Source organism: Monodelphis domestica, chromosome 2 (assembly GCF_027887165.1).
Source record: "Monodelphis domestica isolate mMonDom1 chromosome 2, mMonDom1.pri, whole genome shotgun sequence".
Lineage (NCBI taxonomy): Eukaryota > Metazoa > Chordata > Mammalia > Didelphimorphia > Didelphidae > Monodelphis > Monodelphis domestica.
Window position 1 is genome coordinate 239184388 of NC_077228.1, and position 14720 is coordinate 239199107.

The 14720-nt window shown below is 35.5% G+C and overlaps 1 protein-coding gene across 17 annotated transcripts in view; it reads right to left on the bottom strand.

Annotated features, from left to right (window-relative positions):
- TNRC6C (trinucleotide repeat containing adaptor 6C) overlaps nucleotides 1-14720 on the bottom strand; it is a 266081-nt gene that overhangs the window by 143040 nt on the left and 108321 nt on the right. For 16 of the 17 annotated variants that reach the window (XM_056817419.1, XM_056817415.1, XM_056817425.1 and 13 more), the window contains one exon: nucleotides 2844-3170. In XM_056817419.1, the coding sequence (XP_056673397.1) occupies nucleotides 2844-3170 (327 nt within the window). Of the gene's footprint in view, nucleotides 1-2843; nucleotides 3171-14720 lie in introns of those variants that run through there. The other variant, XM_007482953.3, reaches the window with a different exon arrangement.

Below are 14720 nucleotides of genomic sequence, written 5' to 3' on the forward strand. Positions count from 1 at the left end.
AAATCTTTCCTTCCTTTATTTGCACCATCTCTTGCACCTGTTCCCTTCTCTCTCTACTATTTACTGGGTTATTATTCTAGTCCAGGCCCTCGTAAGCTCTTGGATTCTTTTAACAGTTTTTTAATTGGATTCTCTACCTTGTCTTCACTCAATCTGCCACTACAATTCACTTCAACCTATTTGCCACTTGGCTACCAAACTGATTTTCCTATAGCATAAGCATGTCCATGTCACCTACCCTATTAAACTTCTAATGGCTTTTTTTACCTGTAGGACCAAATAAACTTTTGCATTTAAATCTTTTCGCGTTTTGGCTCCTTCCTATCTTTCTAGTCTTCTTCCACATGATTCCACTCCATGCAACCTACAGTCTAACAATTTTGGGCCACTTGTCCCATGCTTCACGTGACATTCCATCTCTGTGCCTTGTCATTGGCTGTCCTCATGCTTGTTTAAAAGTTTTTCAGTGTATTCCTGCTAGCAGGGACTGTTTTTGCTTTTTCTTTGAACCTCCATCACATTGTCTAGTATATTGTCATAGTTAAATAAATGCTTGCTAACTGATTGATAGTTATAGGAGAGGCTTAAAAAATGCAAACAAGGAACAGAATTTAAGTATAAAGATTAATATCTCTTTGAACAATCAATTTTCAGATAAAGACATCAATAATCATATGAAAAAATGTTCTAAATCACTCTTGAATAGAGAAATGCAAATTAAAACAAAACTGGAGGTACCACCTATCAGATTGGCCAATATGGGAGTAAAGTAAAAGAAACTGGAAATGTTGGAGGGGATGTGGCAAAATTGGGACACTAATATGTTGTCAATGGAGTTATGAAATGATTCAACAATTCTGGAGGGCAATTTAGAACTATACTCAGAAGGCTATAAAACTGTGCATACCCTTTAACCTAGTAATGCTACTACTAGGTCTGTATCCCAAAGAGATAATAGGAAAGGGGAAAGGACCTACTTGTACAAAAATATTTATGACTGCTCTTTTTGTGGTGGCAAAGAATTGGAAATGGAGGGGATATCCATAAATTAAGGAAATGGCTGAACAAATTGTGGTACATGTGGGTAATAGAATATGATTGTGCTATAAGAAATGTTAAGCAAGATGATTTCAGAAAAAGCTGGAAAGAGTTGCAAGAACTGATGCAGAGCAAAATAAGCAGAACTGGGAGAACATTGTATACAATAACAATGATACTGGACAATGATTATCCGTGAAAACTTGGCAACTACTCTCAGCTATGCAAGGTTCTGGGACATCCTGAAAGACTTATGATGGGGACTGCTATCCACCTCCAGAGAAAGAACTGTTGGTATCATCTTTCACAACAGTGTATTTATGGTTTTATTTTGGGGTTTGAGTTATGTATGAGTGTGCTTTTACAACAATGACCAATATGGAAGTGTGATTTGTATCGTGACAATAAATATATATTTTTAAAAGGTTATGTCTTACATTTCAGACCTATCCAAATAGGAACAAATGATGAGGAAAAAATATGACAATTACTCTAGATTGGGCATAATAATATACATTCATAAGATTGATGAAAATAAAATTGCCTTAGATTATAAGGAAAAAATTAATAATAACTTTGTATCTTTCCATTAACTATTATTTAGAAAACTGAAGAAATTACTGCCTTTACATTTAAGCTCTCATCTTCTTTCCCCTGGACTTGTATTGGTGATAGTAATTCTTTGTCCTAAGAACTCCAGTGGGCTTTTCATTGTTTACTTTAGCTTGGCATTCAAGGGCTCCTGCAATTTGGCTTGAATCTACCTTTTTAGTCTCATCAAATATTACTACTGTTGACACATTGTATGTTTTGGCCAAAATGGACTAATGACTATACTAAGTTTTGTTCTACCATATCTAAGTATTTGCTTTGGTGGAGGAGGGGAAAAAGGTCTTTCTTTTTCATTTACTTTCCTTGCTTTAAGGCCTAATTCAAGTGCCACTTCTAAATTTTTTTTTCCAAATTGTTCCATTAGCCCACCCCAACTTCTTTCATCTTGAATCTTTTATGCCACTTTATCACAGTATGCATGTTTGTTCCACTGGATTGTAAGGCAAGAAGGGCTACATAATTTCATATATTCCCAGAGCCTAATACAGTGCATTACATATAATAGGTACTTAATAATTGTTAAATTTAATTCTAGTAAATTTTTTTATAAATCCAATAACTAACAGATTTTTTAATAGATTCTAAAATATGTGCAAAATTTTACAATAGAATGATTGACTGTGAGTCAGTAATTCCTATACTACTTTGAATGTATATACTGTAAGTTAAAAAGGACCTCCCTCCCCCTGGTTCCTTACTATATACATTACTTAAAAGTTTGACTTTGGCAGGAACTAGTATTTGTTCTTATTTAACAAGCATTAAAACTTCAACATATTCTATAGAGTTCACTGAAATTAATTTGCTTTTAAATGTTCATATTTTGCATAGCTAAAGTTTGATTGCCTTGAGATATTTCCTGCTTCAAACACAAATATGAAGAAATCTTATATGACAGAAAAATCACTATTCAAATAATTCAGTTTATTAAGAATGTAAATTATAGTGAGATAATGGTTTGTAGTTGATTAAGTATTTTGCTGGAGCATAGAATAGGAAATATAAAAACTGAACAGATTTAGCCACAACTAATGGGGTAAATAGTGAATATAAGCTGAAATTATTCTTCAAGTAAATAGGAACGCAATATTTATACAGTTTTCTAAGACTTACGAAAAGCAAAGTATACGTGTTACTCAGCAAAAAGTATTCCTCAAAGTTTATTGGAATGAGCTATTGTATAAAAAACTTACCTGACTGGAGTTTACTGGGATGATGCTGCCCACTAACTCCTGTTAGAGGAGGAGGACTTGCCCCTGCTTGTCCAGTACCTTGTGTTGGGCTTACACTGGTAAGAGTCCCAGGAGGTAATGGCTGACCTCTTTTTAATAGCTGCTTCTGTTCTTGCTGGCGAAAACGTGGAGGCACCTCACGGGGCAGGTAACGGGATGCAGCTGGCTGATGGCCATTGGCAGATGCACGTTTGCCATTGCTGCTATTGGTGATAGTGCTGGTGGAAGTACTGGTACTGATACCAGCAGATTGGGGCTGGCTTGAACTGGTCTTAGTAGGTTCTGGCACTACAAGAAACAAAACAAACAAACAAAAAAAACCCAAATTTAAATATGATCCAGTGGAAAAATGAGAAATAATAATATGACTGCCTAGATTTCTTAACTCTGATTCTAGTTTTGCCACTAGTCTCCTCAATAAAATAAGGGGGGCTGGACTGTACCTTTCACTTCTAAAAAATTCTAATGATCTTGATTAAAAAAAAGTCTGCAAAAGTTTAATTACAAGCTTGGCCAGAAAGCCAATTAAGCCAGATTATTCTGTGACCATTTAAGGATGGAAATGAAAGGTCAATAAATGGATGAAAAATGCAAAAGATACAAAGCACTTTACTCTTTACTACTTTAATGATAAGAGGGACCATCCCAATTTACATTATAACATTATAGTACCTGATATGCTGAATGAAGAAGAAATGGCATTAAAGAAAACAAAGGAAAAGCACATTACTCATGTCTCTTCCCCCACTAACTCTTCATTCAGGTATGAAGAGGCGATCCTTCTTTGCCAAGCCAAATATGTCGTATTTCTTTTTATAACCTCCCATCCTCTATCATCTCAAGCAGAGATTGACTCCTCTAGTATTCCTACTCTCTTACTAATCTTTAAACTCTATTTATTAGCTTCTTGCTATCTGCAGACATGACTATGTCTTTTCCATCTTTATAAAAACCTCTCTTGATTCACCCATCAGTGATAACTCTTGTCCCCCAAACTAATTTTCTTTAATGTTATTTCTACTAATAAAACTATATATGCTCTTGACATTGCACCATCTGATAGTATTAGAGGCTTTGGTGGTGAGAACTTATGAATATGTTAAAATCATACAAGATTATTTTAAAGATTTAACAGAAAAATCTTTGCCCCCAACACTAATTGTTAATTGCAAATGATATACAGAACAAGAAGACATATACCTAAGCTTACATAAACCAATCAGTCAGTATTAAGGACAATTGAAGAACAAGGACAAGGAAATTAACGACAAGGAAAATCAAATGCAAGGGTGATTGATTCTCTGTGGATAGTAAAACTCTCTATTTTCCTTTTTTTTTTGCAGATGACATTATATTAACTATAATTATTCAAAAGTGTTTACAAAGGAAAAATTAAGCAGATGAAGAATACTATTTAGATACACAGTTTATAGATCAGAACATGCAGACCCAGAAGAGAAGGAAGAAAATGGGCTAGCATATATTTATGAAATTGTGCAATGCTCTTTAACAACTCCAAAATAATTCCAAATTTTTTAAGACTACACTATGTGCAATGAACTGTGCTAAGAAAAACAGAAGTGAAATAGTCTAACTAGAGAGACACCTACTTCAGGAGAAAGACAATAGTAGCAGGGAAGAAACAAGATTTCATTTGGGAATTCACAAATTACAAAAGTTCTTGGAACCTGTGAACTTAAAAAATATGCTTTTAATAATTATATTTCAATGCAATCTATTTTCTTTGCAATCCTACATATTTATTTTGTACATTTAAAAACATTACTCTGTAAGAGTCATTCCCCAATTGATAAATGGTTAATGGGTATGAATGGTCAAGTTTTCAGAGAAGAAATCCAAATAATCAATATCCATATGAAAAAATCTTCTAAATCACTAATAAGAGAAATGTAAATTAAAACAACTCTGTGGTACTACTCAAAGGTGAATAAAAAAAAAGGAAAAATGCAAATGCTAGAGGGACTACGGGAAAACAAGTAGTTTAATACACTACTGGTAGAAATGTGATGGGAGTTATGCCCAAAAAGCTATTAAACTATCTTCTTTGACCAAGTGCCACTACCCTAAACCCAAAAGGGTTCAAATAAATAAGAAAAGGACTAATTTACAAAGTATTGGGGGGAGGGATAAAGATATGGAACTTGAGGGTATATGCATCAGTAGGGAATGGCTGAACAAATTATAGAATATAAAAGTGATGGAACTCTATTGTGTTGTTAGAAATGATGAAGCAAATGATTTCAGAAAAACATGGCAAGACATATAAAACAAGCAAACTGCAGTGAGAACCAGAAAAAATAACTTTTAAAATCATAACAACAACATGTATAAAAAACAACTTTTAAAGACTCAAGAACTTTTGACCAACACAATAACCAGCCAAACTCATGATACAATATCTGTTCCATTTCCAGAGAGCTAATGGACTGGGTGCAAAATGTTTTTTCTTTACTATACATATTTGTAGCAGTTCTGTTTTTCCTGATTTCTCAATGGATAGTGGAAGAGAAAGAAAGAATTCAGAACTGAAATTAAAGCTGAATTTAAAAAAAAGGAAGAAAAATATTCTAAAAAGTCCAAAGCTTCACCAGCCTGCCTGTGAACTTTAAAATTACTCCACCCTGCATAGACAGTACTTTAGGGGAAGATAAAGTTGTAATCTCCTGATTGAACAATGAAGGTACTTAGTTCTCACCTTATAGTGAAGCTAGAACATTAAGCTAAGTCTATTTTAGACCTTAATACAGAAAGATGTTAAGTACCTATAAAGGTTAAATTAATCACAAAAAGGTCAAGTAACTAACAAAAGGCGAACTTAACAAAGAAGTGTTAAGTAACTCAAAAATCTAATCAAAGAAGGTGAGAACTGTAACAGTTATGAGAGTGGTTGACTTAAACTGAGACTGCAGAAATATGGCTTCAAGACATTGTCTTGAGTTAAATCAAATATAAAGTGGTCGCCAGGGAAAAATTCCTAAATATGAAATATACCCAAGTCAGCTGGGTTTTTATGGAGATTTTAATTAATACAAATAAGGAATTAATGAAAGAGAGAGAGTAAGAGGAAACAATGAGAAAAGGGCTAGGCCAGCCCAGGCTAGCCTAGGCCCAAGCCCTGAGAGAGAGATTAGTCAGTCTTTAATCCATTCACCACAAAATTTGTTCCAAGCAAGATTCTAGTGTTCAGAGAGACCCAGCTACTCCAACTAGACCGAGCTCCAATTTAGCTTTGGAAATCCTAGAGGCCCTTTCTGACCTCCTTTTAAAGAGAATTTTCTCCTATGTCACCTCTCCTAAGTTCTCACATCTACCAATCACAGTAGACGTTTTCACAGGACTGACCATTCTTAATTCACACCTTCTTTAGTTCTCAACTTCTCTGGGTAGACTAAAACTTCTGAGTAAGTTCACACCTTTTTGCCCTTTGCAAGTTTGCAAGTTGCCTGACCTTTATAGGTACTTAGTACCTTTTTGTATTAGATCTAAAAATAGAGCCAGCTTAAGGTTTTTTAGCTTTACTTTAAGTATGGGTTAAGTACTTTTCATTGTTCAGTAAAGAGTTTACAACTTTATCTTCCCCTAAAGTATGCTTAAGTATGGGTGGGGTAGAGTTCTCACATTCCTGATCAAGTACCTTCATTGTTTAAAATGGGGAACAGTCTTAACCAAATCTTCTGAAGTAGGGTCTGAGAATTTTTAAGATTCACAGAACTAAAGAATGGGCAGTCCTGGAGAAAAGTGTCTGCTGTGATTGGTAGATGTGAAAATTTAGGGGAGGTGACACAAGAGAAAAAAAATCTTTAAAAAGAGGTCTAATATGAGCAGCTGGAGAATTGAGTTCAGTTCAGGTGTGGAATTCAGCCTGGAGGAGCTCCCTCAGACAGCTTCCTTGAGACGGTCTCCTGGTGACTTGGGTAAGACTGACTTCCTTTCCCTTGGGCTCAGGGAGGCCACTTTGGCCAAGGCCTTTAACTCCTGCCTGGCTCAGCCTGAGCTGGAACAGTTTAAATTAACTCTTTCCTCCCCCTCTCTCTTCTCCTTAATTCCTTCTCTCTATATTAATTAAATCACCACAATTTCCAGCTGACTTGGGTATTTAATTATTTGGGATTCTCCCTGGGGACCAAATTAATTTAGATTTTAAGTCAGAACGCTAAAATTATCCTTACATGCCAAAGCAGTATAGTCTCAGCCTCTGGAGCTTTCTCCCTAAGTATGGTGTCAGGGACAGGTGGCTAATTTGGAGAAAATGGGGAAATGGGGAGAAGAAACACTGGCTCTGAACAAGGGGCCCTTATGCATGAAGAGGAGCAAAGACATACTGGTCACAAAGAGGTGAGGGTCTTTTCTGGTTGTGGTCACTTGCAGGAGACCAAAGGGTGAAAGAATTTTTGTGAAGGCAATAATCCTAAGGGTCCTGATTGAGGCTGAGGGGTGAAGAAAAACACCTGAAGTCCTTCACAGACCAAGGCATAAACCAAAGAAGCACTGACCACATCTGGCCTTGGATTATTGAACAAATGAGGAACCCAGAGCCTAAAGGCCATAAAAGAGCCTAGAAAACAAAAGTATGAAAAACCTGAAGCCTGAAACAGTATCTCCCATGAGTGAAAGTACAACATAAAGTTAACAACCAATAAATCAGCTGTTAATAGAAATAATAATAATAATAAAAATAAAAAGTAACCATAGACAGCTGCTATGGTGATAGAAATGATCAAGGTTCAAACTGAGAAGATCAGCTATTTTTAAACCTTCAAAGAAAAATATAAAATGGTCACAAGCCCCAAAAGAAAACTTGAAAGAGTCTAAAAAGGTCTTAAAGATCAAATAAGAGAGGTTGAGGGAAAATTGTGAAAAGAAGTAATACAAGTAAAGCAAGAAAGTTGTGAAAAGAAAATTAGTCAACTGAAAAAAGAGAAATATAAGAGAATGATGTGTAGAAGGGTGTATAGCGCAATGAAGTGTAAAAGGGCAATGGGATAGGATAAGGGAAAGATTATCAGAAGGGTATGTGGGTTAGAAGAGAGACATATCAACTAAAAATAAAGTGCTACGGCTGATCCTATTATGCTTCAACTGATGGAAAAAAATCAGGGATAGCAATCATGATCTTGGGCAAAGTAAAAGCTAAAATGAATTTAATTAAGAGATAAGAAGAGAAACTATGAAGTAATATCAATACCACACATCTATGCACCAAATACTATTGTACTAAAATTTTTAAAAGAAATGCTAAATGAATTACATGTGTAAATAAAGAGCAAAACTTTAATACTGGGGGATTTCATCATTACTCTTTTTGAACTAGATGAATCTAACCAAAAAACAAATAAAGAAGTAGTCAAGGAGATTAATAAAATCTGAGATAAATTGGATATGATAGATATCTGGAGAGAGATGGGAATTAACAGGAATACCTCTTCTTCTCCAAAGTATATGGTACCTTTACAAAAAATATGACCATGTATTAGGTTATAAAAACGTAATAGTTAAATGCAGAGAAATAGAAATATTAAATGCATTCCTTTCAGATTACAATGTAATAAAAATGACACTAAAGGGTCATGGAAACAGATTAAAAATTAATTGGAGACTAAATAACCTAATGTCAAAGAATAAGCCATAGATACAATTATTTTTATTAAAAAGAATGATCATGATAAGACAATATGTCAAAACTTAACAGGATATAGAAAAAGTAGCAATTAGAGGAAAATTTATATCTCAAAATTCTTATACCAATAAAGAAAGAGAAGACCAATGAATTGGATGTGAAACTAAAAAAGGTAGAGGAAGAATGAAATGTAAACCTCCTATAAAACATCAAATTAGAAATCCTGAAAATTAAAGGTGAGATTAATAAAATTAAATGCAAGAAAACCATTAAATTAATAAAAAGCAGGAGTTGGTTTTATGGAAAAACTAATAAAACAGACAAACCACCAGTTAATAATAATTACAAAAAATAAAGTAGAAAATCCTCTATTATCAAAAGAGAAAAGGATGAGTATGCCACTAATGAAGATGAAATTAAAGAAAATAATAAAAGCTAATGTTTAATTACATCAATAAATTTAATGACTTAAATGAAATGAAATAATATTTATAAAAACAAAAACTACCCAGATTAACAATAGAGGAAAAAGAATATTTAAATAAATCTATATTTTAGTAAAAGTAATAGGACAAGCCATAAATGAACTTCCTGAAGAAAAAAGTTATCAGGAGCAGATGGATTTACAAAAGTGAATTCTACCAAACATTTAAAGATTAACTAATTTCAGTATTAAATAAATTATTTGGAATAATAGGCAAAGAAGAAGTCCTATATGAAATTCCTTTTATGAACTAGATATGCTTGCCTACATCTAAACCAAGAAGAGGTAAAAACAGAGAAATACTAATTTCATTAATGAATATTGATATAAAAATCCTAAATAGAATACTAGTTAGAAGACCAAAACAAAGATGTGACCAAGTGGGATTTTATGCTAGGAATGTAGGGCTGGTTCAATATAAAGAAAAGTACTAACATAATTAATCAATAACAAAAGTAACAAAACCCACTGATTATATCAATAGCAGGTATAAAAGCCTTTAAGAAAATATACACTAATTTCTATTAAAAACACTTAAAAGGGGAAGGTAGGTGGCACAGTGGATACAGTCAGGTTTGGAGTCAGGAGAACTTGGGTCAGATCTGATCTCAAACTCTTCCTAGCTGTGTGACCCTGATCAAGTCATCTAACCCTATTTGTTTAGCTCTTGCCCTTCTGTCTTAAGAGTTGTTACTAGAACAAAAAGCACAAGTTAAAACACACATACACAAAATCATAGGTATAAATGGATTTTCCCTCTTAAAATGATGAGAAGCAATAAACTAAAATTATCAGTAAACATTATCTGTAATAGGGATGAGCTAGAAGCCTTCCCAATAAGATCAGGATTGAAACAAAGATACCAATTATCACCAGTATTATTCAATATTGTACTAGAAATACTAGCAATAGCAATGACAAAAAGGAATAGAAATTAGAATGGGAAATGAGGTAACAAAATGATTTCTCTTTGCAGATGATATGATTATATATTTGGAAAATCCTAGAGATTCAGCTAAAAAGCTAGTTGAAATAATAATTTTAGCAAAGTAGTAGGATATAAAATAAACCCATATATATATATATATATATATAAATATATTCAGTCTTTCTACAGATCACCAGCAAAGCCCTGTGAGAAGATAGTTGGAGATATTTAATTTAAAACCACAGACAGGACTTCCAGTCAAGATGGCAGCTTAGAGAAAGATAAAGTTCAGATCTCCGGAAAACCCTTCCCGACCGATCTCAAAATATAAGCTCCTAAGGCGCCAAAATTCAAAACGATCAACAGCATAGACCCTGGGAATCCTCCTCCTGGACCTGGACCCGGATCAAAAGGTACGGCCCCCCTCAAAAGCCAGAACCCGAGATCACTCGGACCTAAGGGGTAGGAGCTCAGAGTCCAAGGCTCCGGGAAGCCTCAGCCCCGCCACCCTCAGAGCAGGGTCGTCTGAAACAACAGCAACCCTCAGGGAGGTCAAGACAGCCTCACCAGCTGGATCCTGCTATCCAAGTCTCAGTGAAAGTCACTGCCCTCGGAGCTCCGGGAAGCTGCGGCCCCTTCCCCGGCGGAGAGCAGGGTCCTCTGAAACAACAGCAACCCTCAGGGCCTACAAAACAGCCTCACGGCCAGCTATTCTGAAGGCAACTTCCAGAAAGCAACCCGACCCAGTCCAGTCGAGGGGGCACCTTAGCAGCAGGGAAACAGAGAGAACCGGGGGAGAGTGTGGCCCCCTGGTCCGACCCTTCCATTCCAGTTCCAGTGAAAGTCATTGCCTTAAGGCATACTCAGTTTAACCCAGGGAAAGCTCATAGAACCGACAATCTGCCCAGGACTAAAGCCTCTGAAAACCAGACAGAGCTAAGAAAAGCTAATCCTCCCCATTCAGAGATGGAAAACTCCACAGAAGCACAGAAGCCCCCAAATCCCAAAAAAAAATAAGAAGAAAGGGGTGACTTTAGACACATTCTACAGAGATACAAAATACAGAGGAGATAGAAGACGATACACAAGAAAATGCACCGAAACCTTCCAAAGGAAATGGAAACTCTCCACAAACCCATTAAGAATTTGAATCAGAAATGACCAAAAAGATGGAAGCCTTCTGGGAGGAAAACTGGGAAATAATGCAAAAGAAATTCACGCATCTACAAAACCGGTGTGACCAAACTGAAATGGAAAACCAGGCTTTAAAGGCCAGAATCAGGCAACTGGAAGACAACGATTGTGTAAAAGAGCAAGAATTAATAAAGCAAAGCCAAAATACCAAGAAATTAGAAGAGAACATAAAATGTCTCACTGACAAGGTGACAGATCTGGAAAATAGAGGGAGAAGAGATAATTTAAGAATAATTGGACTTCCAGAAAAGCCAGAAATAAACACCAAACTCGACATCGTGATACAAGATATAATCAAAGAAAATTGCCCAGAGATTCTAGAACAAGGGGGCAATACAGCCACTGACAGAGCTCACAGAACACCTTCTACACTAAACCCCCAAAAGACAACTCCCAGGAATGTAATTGCCAAATTCCAAAGCTCTCAAACAAAAGAAAAAATCCTACAGGAAGCCAGAAAAAGACAATTTAGATATAAAGGAATGCCAATCAGGGTCACACAAGACCTTGCAATTTCTACTCTGAATGATCTTAAGGCATGGAACATGATCTTCAGAAAGGCAAGAGAGCTGGGTCTTCAACCAAGAATCAGCTACCCAGCAAAACTGACTATATACTTCCAAGGGAAACTATGGGCATTCAACAAAATAGAAGATTTCCAACTTTTTGCAAAGAAAAGATCAGAGCTCTGTGGAAAGTTTGATACTGAAAAAAAAAGAGCAAGGAATACCTGAAAAGGTAAATATTAAGGAAACGGGAAAGGAGAAAAATGTTATCTTCTTCTTTTATTCAAACTTCCTTCTATAAGGACTACATTTATATCAATCTATGTATACTAACATGTGTGGAAAATGTAATGTATAAATAGGGGGTAAAGAAAGACCAAATAAAATAATCTTTCTCACACAAAGATTCACATGGGAAGAGGAGGGGAAGAAAACTCCTATAAGAAGGAGAGGAAGAGAGGGTTTTTTACTTAAATCTTAATCTCAGGGAAATCAACACTGAGAGGGAAAAACATCCAGATCCATTGGGATCTTGAATTCTATCTTACCCAACAAGGGTAGGGAGAAGGGAAAACCAAGGGGGGAGGGGGAGAGGGAAAACAAAAAGGGAGGGAAAGAGAGGGGGGAGGGGGAGGGAAGAAAAAGGGAGGGACTAAAAAGGGAAACATCAAGGGAGGGGACAAGGGGGACTGATTCAAAGTAAATCACTGGACTAAAAGGTAGAGCCGAAGAAGAAAAGGTTAGAATTAGGGAAGGAGATCAAAATGCCAGGGAGTCCACAAATGACAATCATAACTTTGAACGTGAATGGGATGAACTCACCCATAAAACGTAGACGAATAGCAGAATGGATTAGAATCCAAAACCCTACCATATGTTGTCTTCAAGAAACACACATGAGGTGGGTTGACACCCACAAGGTCAGAATTAAAGGATGGAGTAAGACCTTCTGGGCCTCAACTGACAGAAAGAAGGCAGGAGTGGTAATCATGATATCTGATAAAGCCAAAGCAAAAATAGACCTGATCAAAAGGGATAGGGAAGGTAATTATATTTTGGTAAAAGGGACTTTAGATAATGAGGAAATATCACTAATCAACATGTATGCACCAAATAATATAGCAGCCAAATTTCTAATGGAGAAACTAGGAGAATTGAAGGAAGAAATACACAGTAAAACCATATTAGTGGGAGACTTAAACCAACCATTATCAAATTTAGATAAATCAAATCAAAAAATAAATAAGAAAGAGGTAAAAGAAGTGAATGAAATCTTAGAAAAATTAGAATTAACAGACATATGGAGAAAAATAAATAGGGATAAAAAGGAATACACCTTCTTCTCAGCGCCACATGGCACATTCACAAGAATTGACCATACATTAGGTCACAGAAACATAGCACACAAATGCAGAAAAGCAGAAATAATGAATGCAGCCTTCTCAGATCACAAGGCAATAAAAATAATGATTAGTAATGGTACATGGAAAACCAAATCAAAAACTAATTGGAATTTAAACAATATGATACTCCAAAATCGTTTAGTTAAAGAAGAAATCATAGAAACAATTAATAATTTCATCGAGGAAAAGGACAATGGCGAGACATCCTTTCAAACCTTTTGGGATGCAGCCAAAGCTGTAATCAGAGGCAAATTCATATCCCTGAGTGCACATATTAACAAACTAGGGAGAGCAGAGATCAATCAATTGGACATGCAAATGAAAAAACTCGAAAGTGATCAAATTAAAACCCCCCAGCAGAAAACCAAACTAGAAATCCTAAAAATTAAGGGAGAAATTAATAAAATCGAAAGTGATAGAACTATTGATTTAATAAATAAGACAAGAAGTTGGTACTCTGAAAAAACAAACAAAATAGACAAAGTACTGGTCAATCTAATTAAAAAAAGGAAGGAAGAAAAGCAAATTAACAGCATTAAAGATGAAAAGGGGGACAGCACCTCCGATGAAGAGGAAATTAAGGCAATCATTAGAAATTACTTTCCCAATTATATGGCAATAAATACACCAATTTCGGGGATATGGATGAATATATACAAAAATACAAACTGCCTAGAGTAACAGAAGAAGAAATAGAATTCTTAAATAATCCCATATCAGAAAATGAAATCCAACAAGCCATCAAAGAACTTCCTAAGAAAAAATCCCCAGGGCCTGATGGATTCACCAGTGAATTCTATCAAACATTCAGAGAACAGTTAATCCCAATATTATACAAACTATTTGACATAACAAGCAAAGAGGGAGTTCTACCAAACTCCTTTTATGACACGAACATGGTACTGATTCCAAAACTAGGCAGGTCAAAAACAGAGAAAGAAAACTATAGACCAATCTCCCTAATGAATATAGATATATAGGGGAAAGACTTTAAAACCAAGCAAGACATAGAAAGAATCACAAAATGTAAAATAAATAATTTTGACTACATCAAATTAAAAAGCTTTTGCACAAACAAACCCAATGTAACTAAAATCAGAAGGGAAACAACAAACTGGGAAAAAATTTTCATAGAAACCTCTGACAAAGGTTTAATTACTCAAATTTTAAAGAGCTAAATCAACTGTACTAAAAAATCAAGCCATTCTCCAATTGATAAATGGGCAAGGGACATGGAGAGGCAGTTCTCAGATAAAGAAATCAAAACTATTAATAAGCACATGAAGAAATGTTCTAAATCTCTTATAATCAGAGAGATGCAAATCAAAACAACTCTGAGGTATCACCTCACACCTAGCAGATTGGCTAACATAACAGCAAAGGAAAGTAATGAATGCTGGAGGGGATGTGGCAAAGCAGGGACATTAATTCATTGCTGGTGGAGTTGTGAACTGATCCAACCATTCTGGAAGGCAATTTGGAACTATGCCCAAAGGGCGACAAAAGAATATATACCCTTTGATCCAGCCATAGCACTGCTGGGTCTGTACCCCAAAGAGATAATGGACAAAAAGACTTGTACAAAAATATTCATAGCTGAGCTCTTTGTGGTGGCCCAAAACTGGAAAACGAGGGGATGCCCATCAATTGGGGAATGGCTGAGCAAATTGTGGTATATGTTGGTG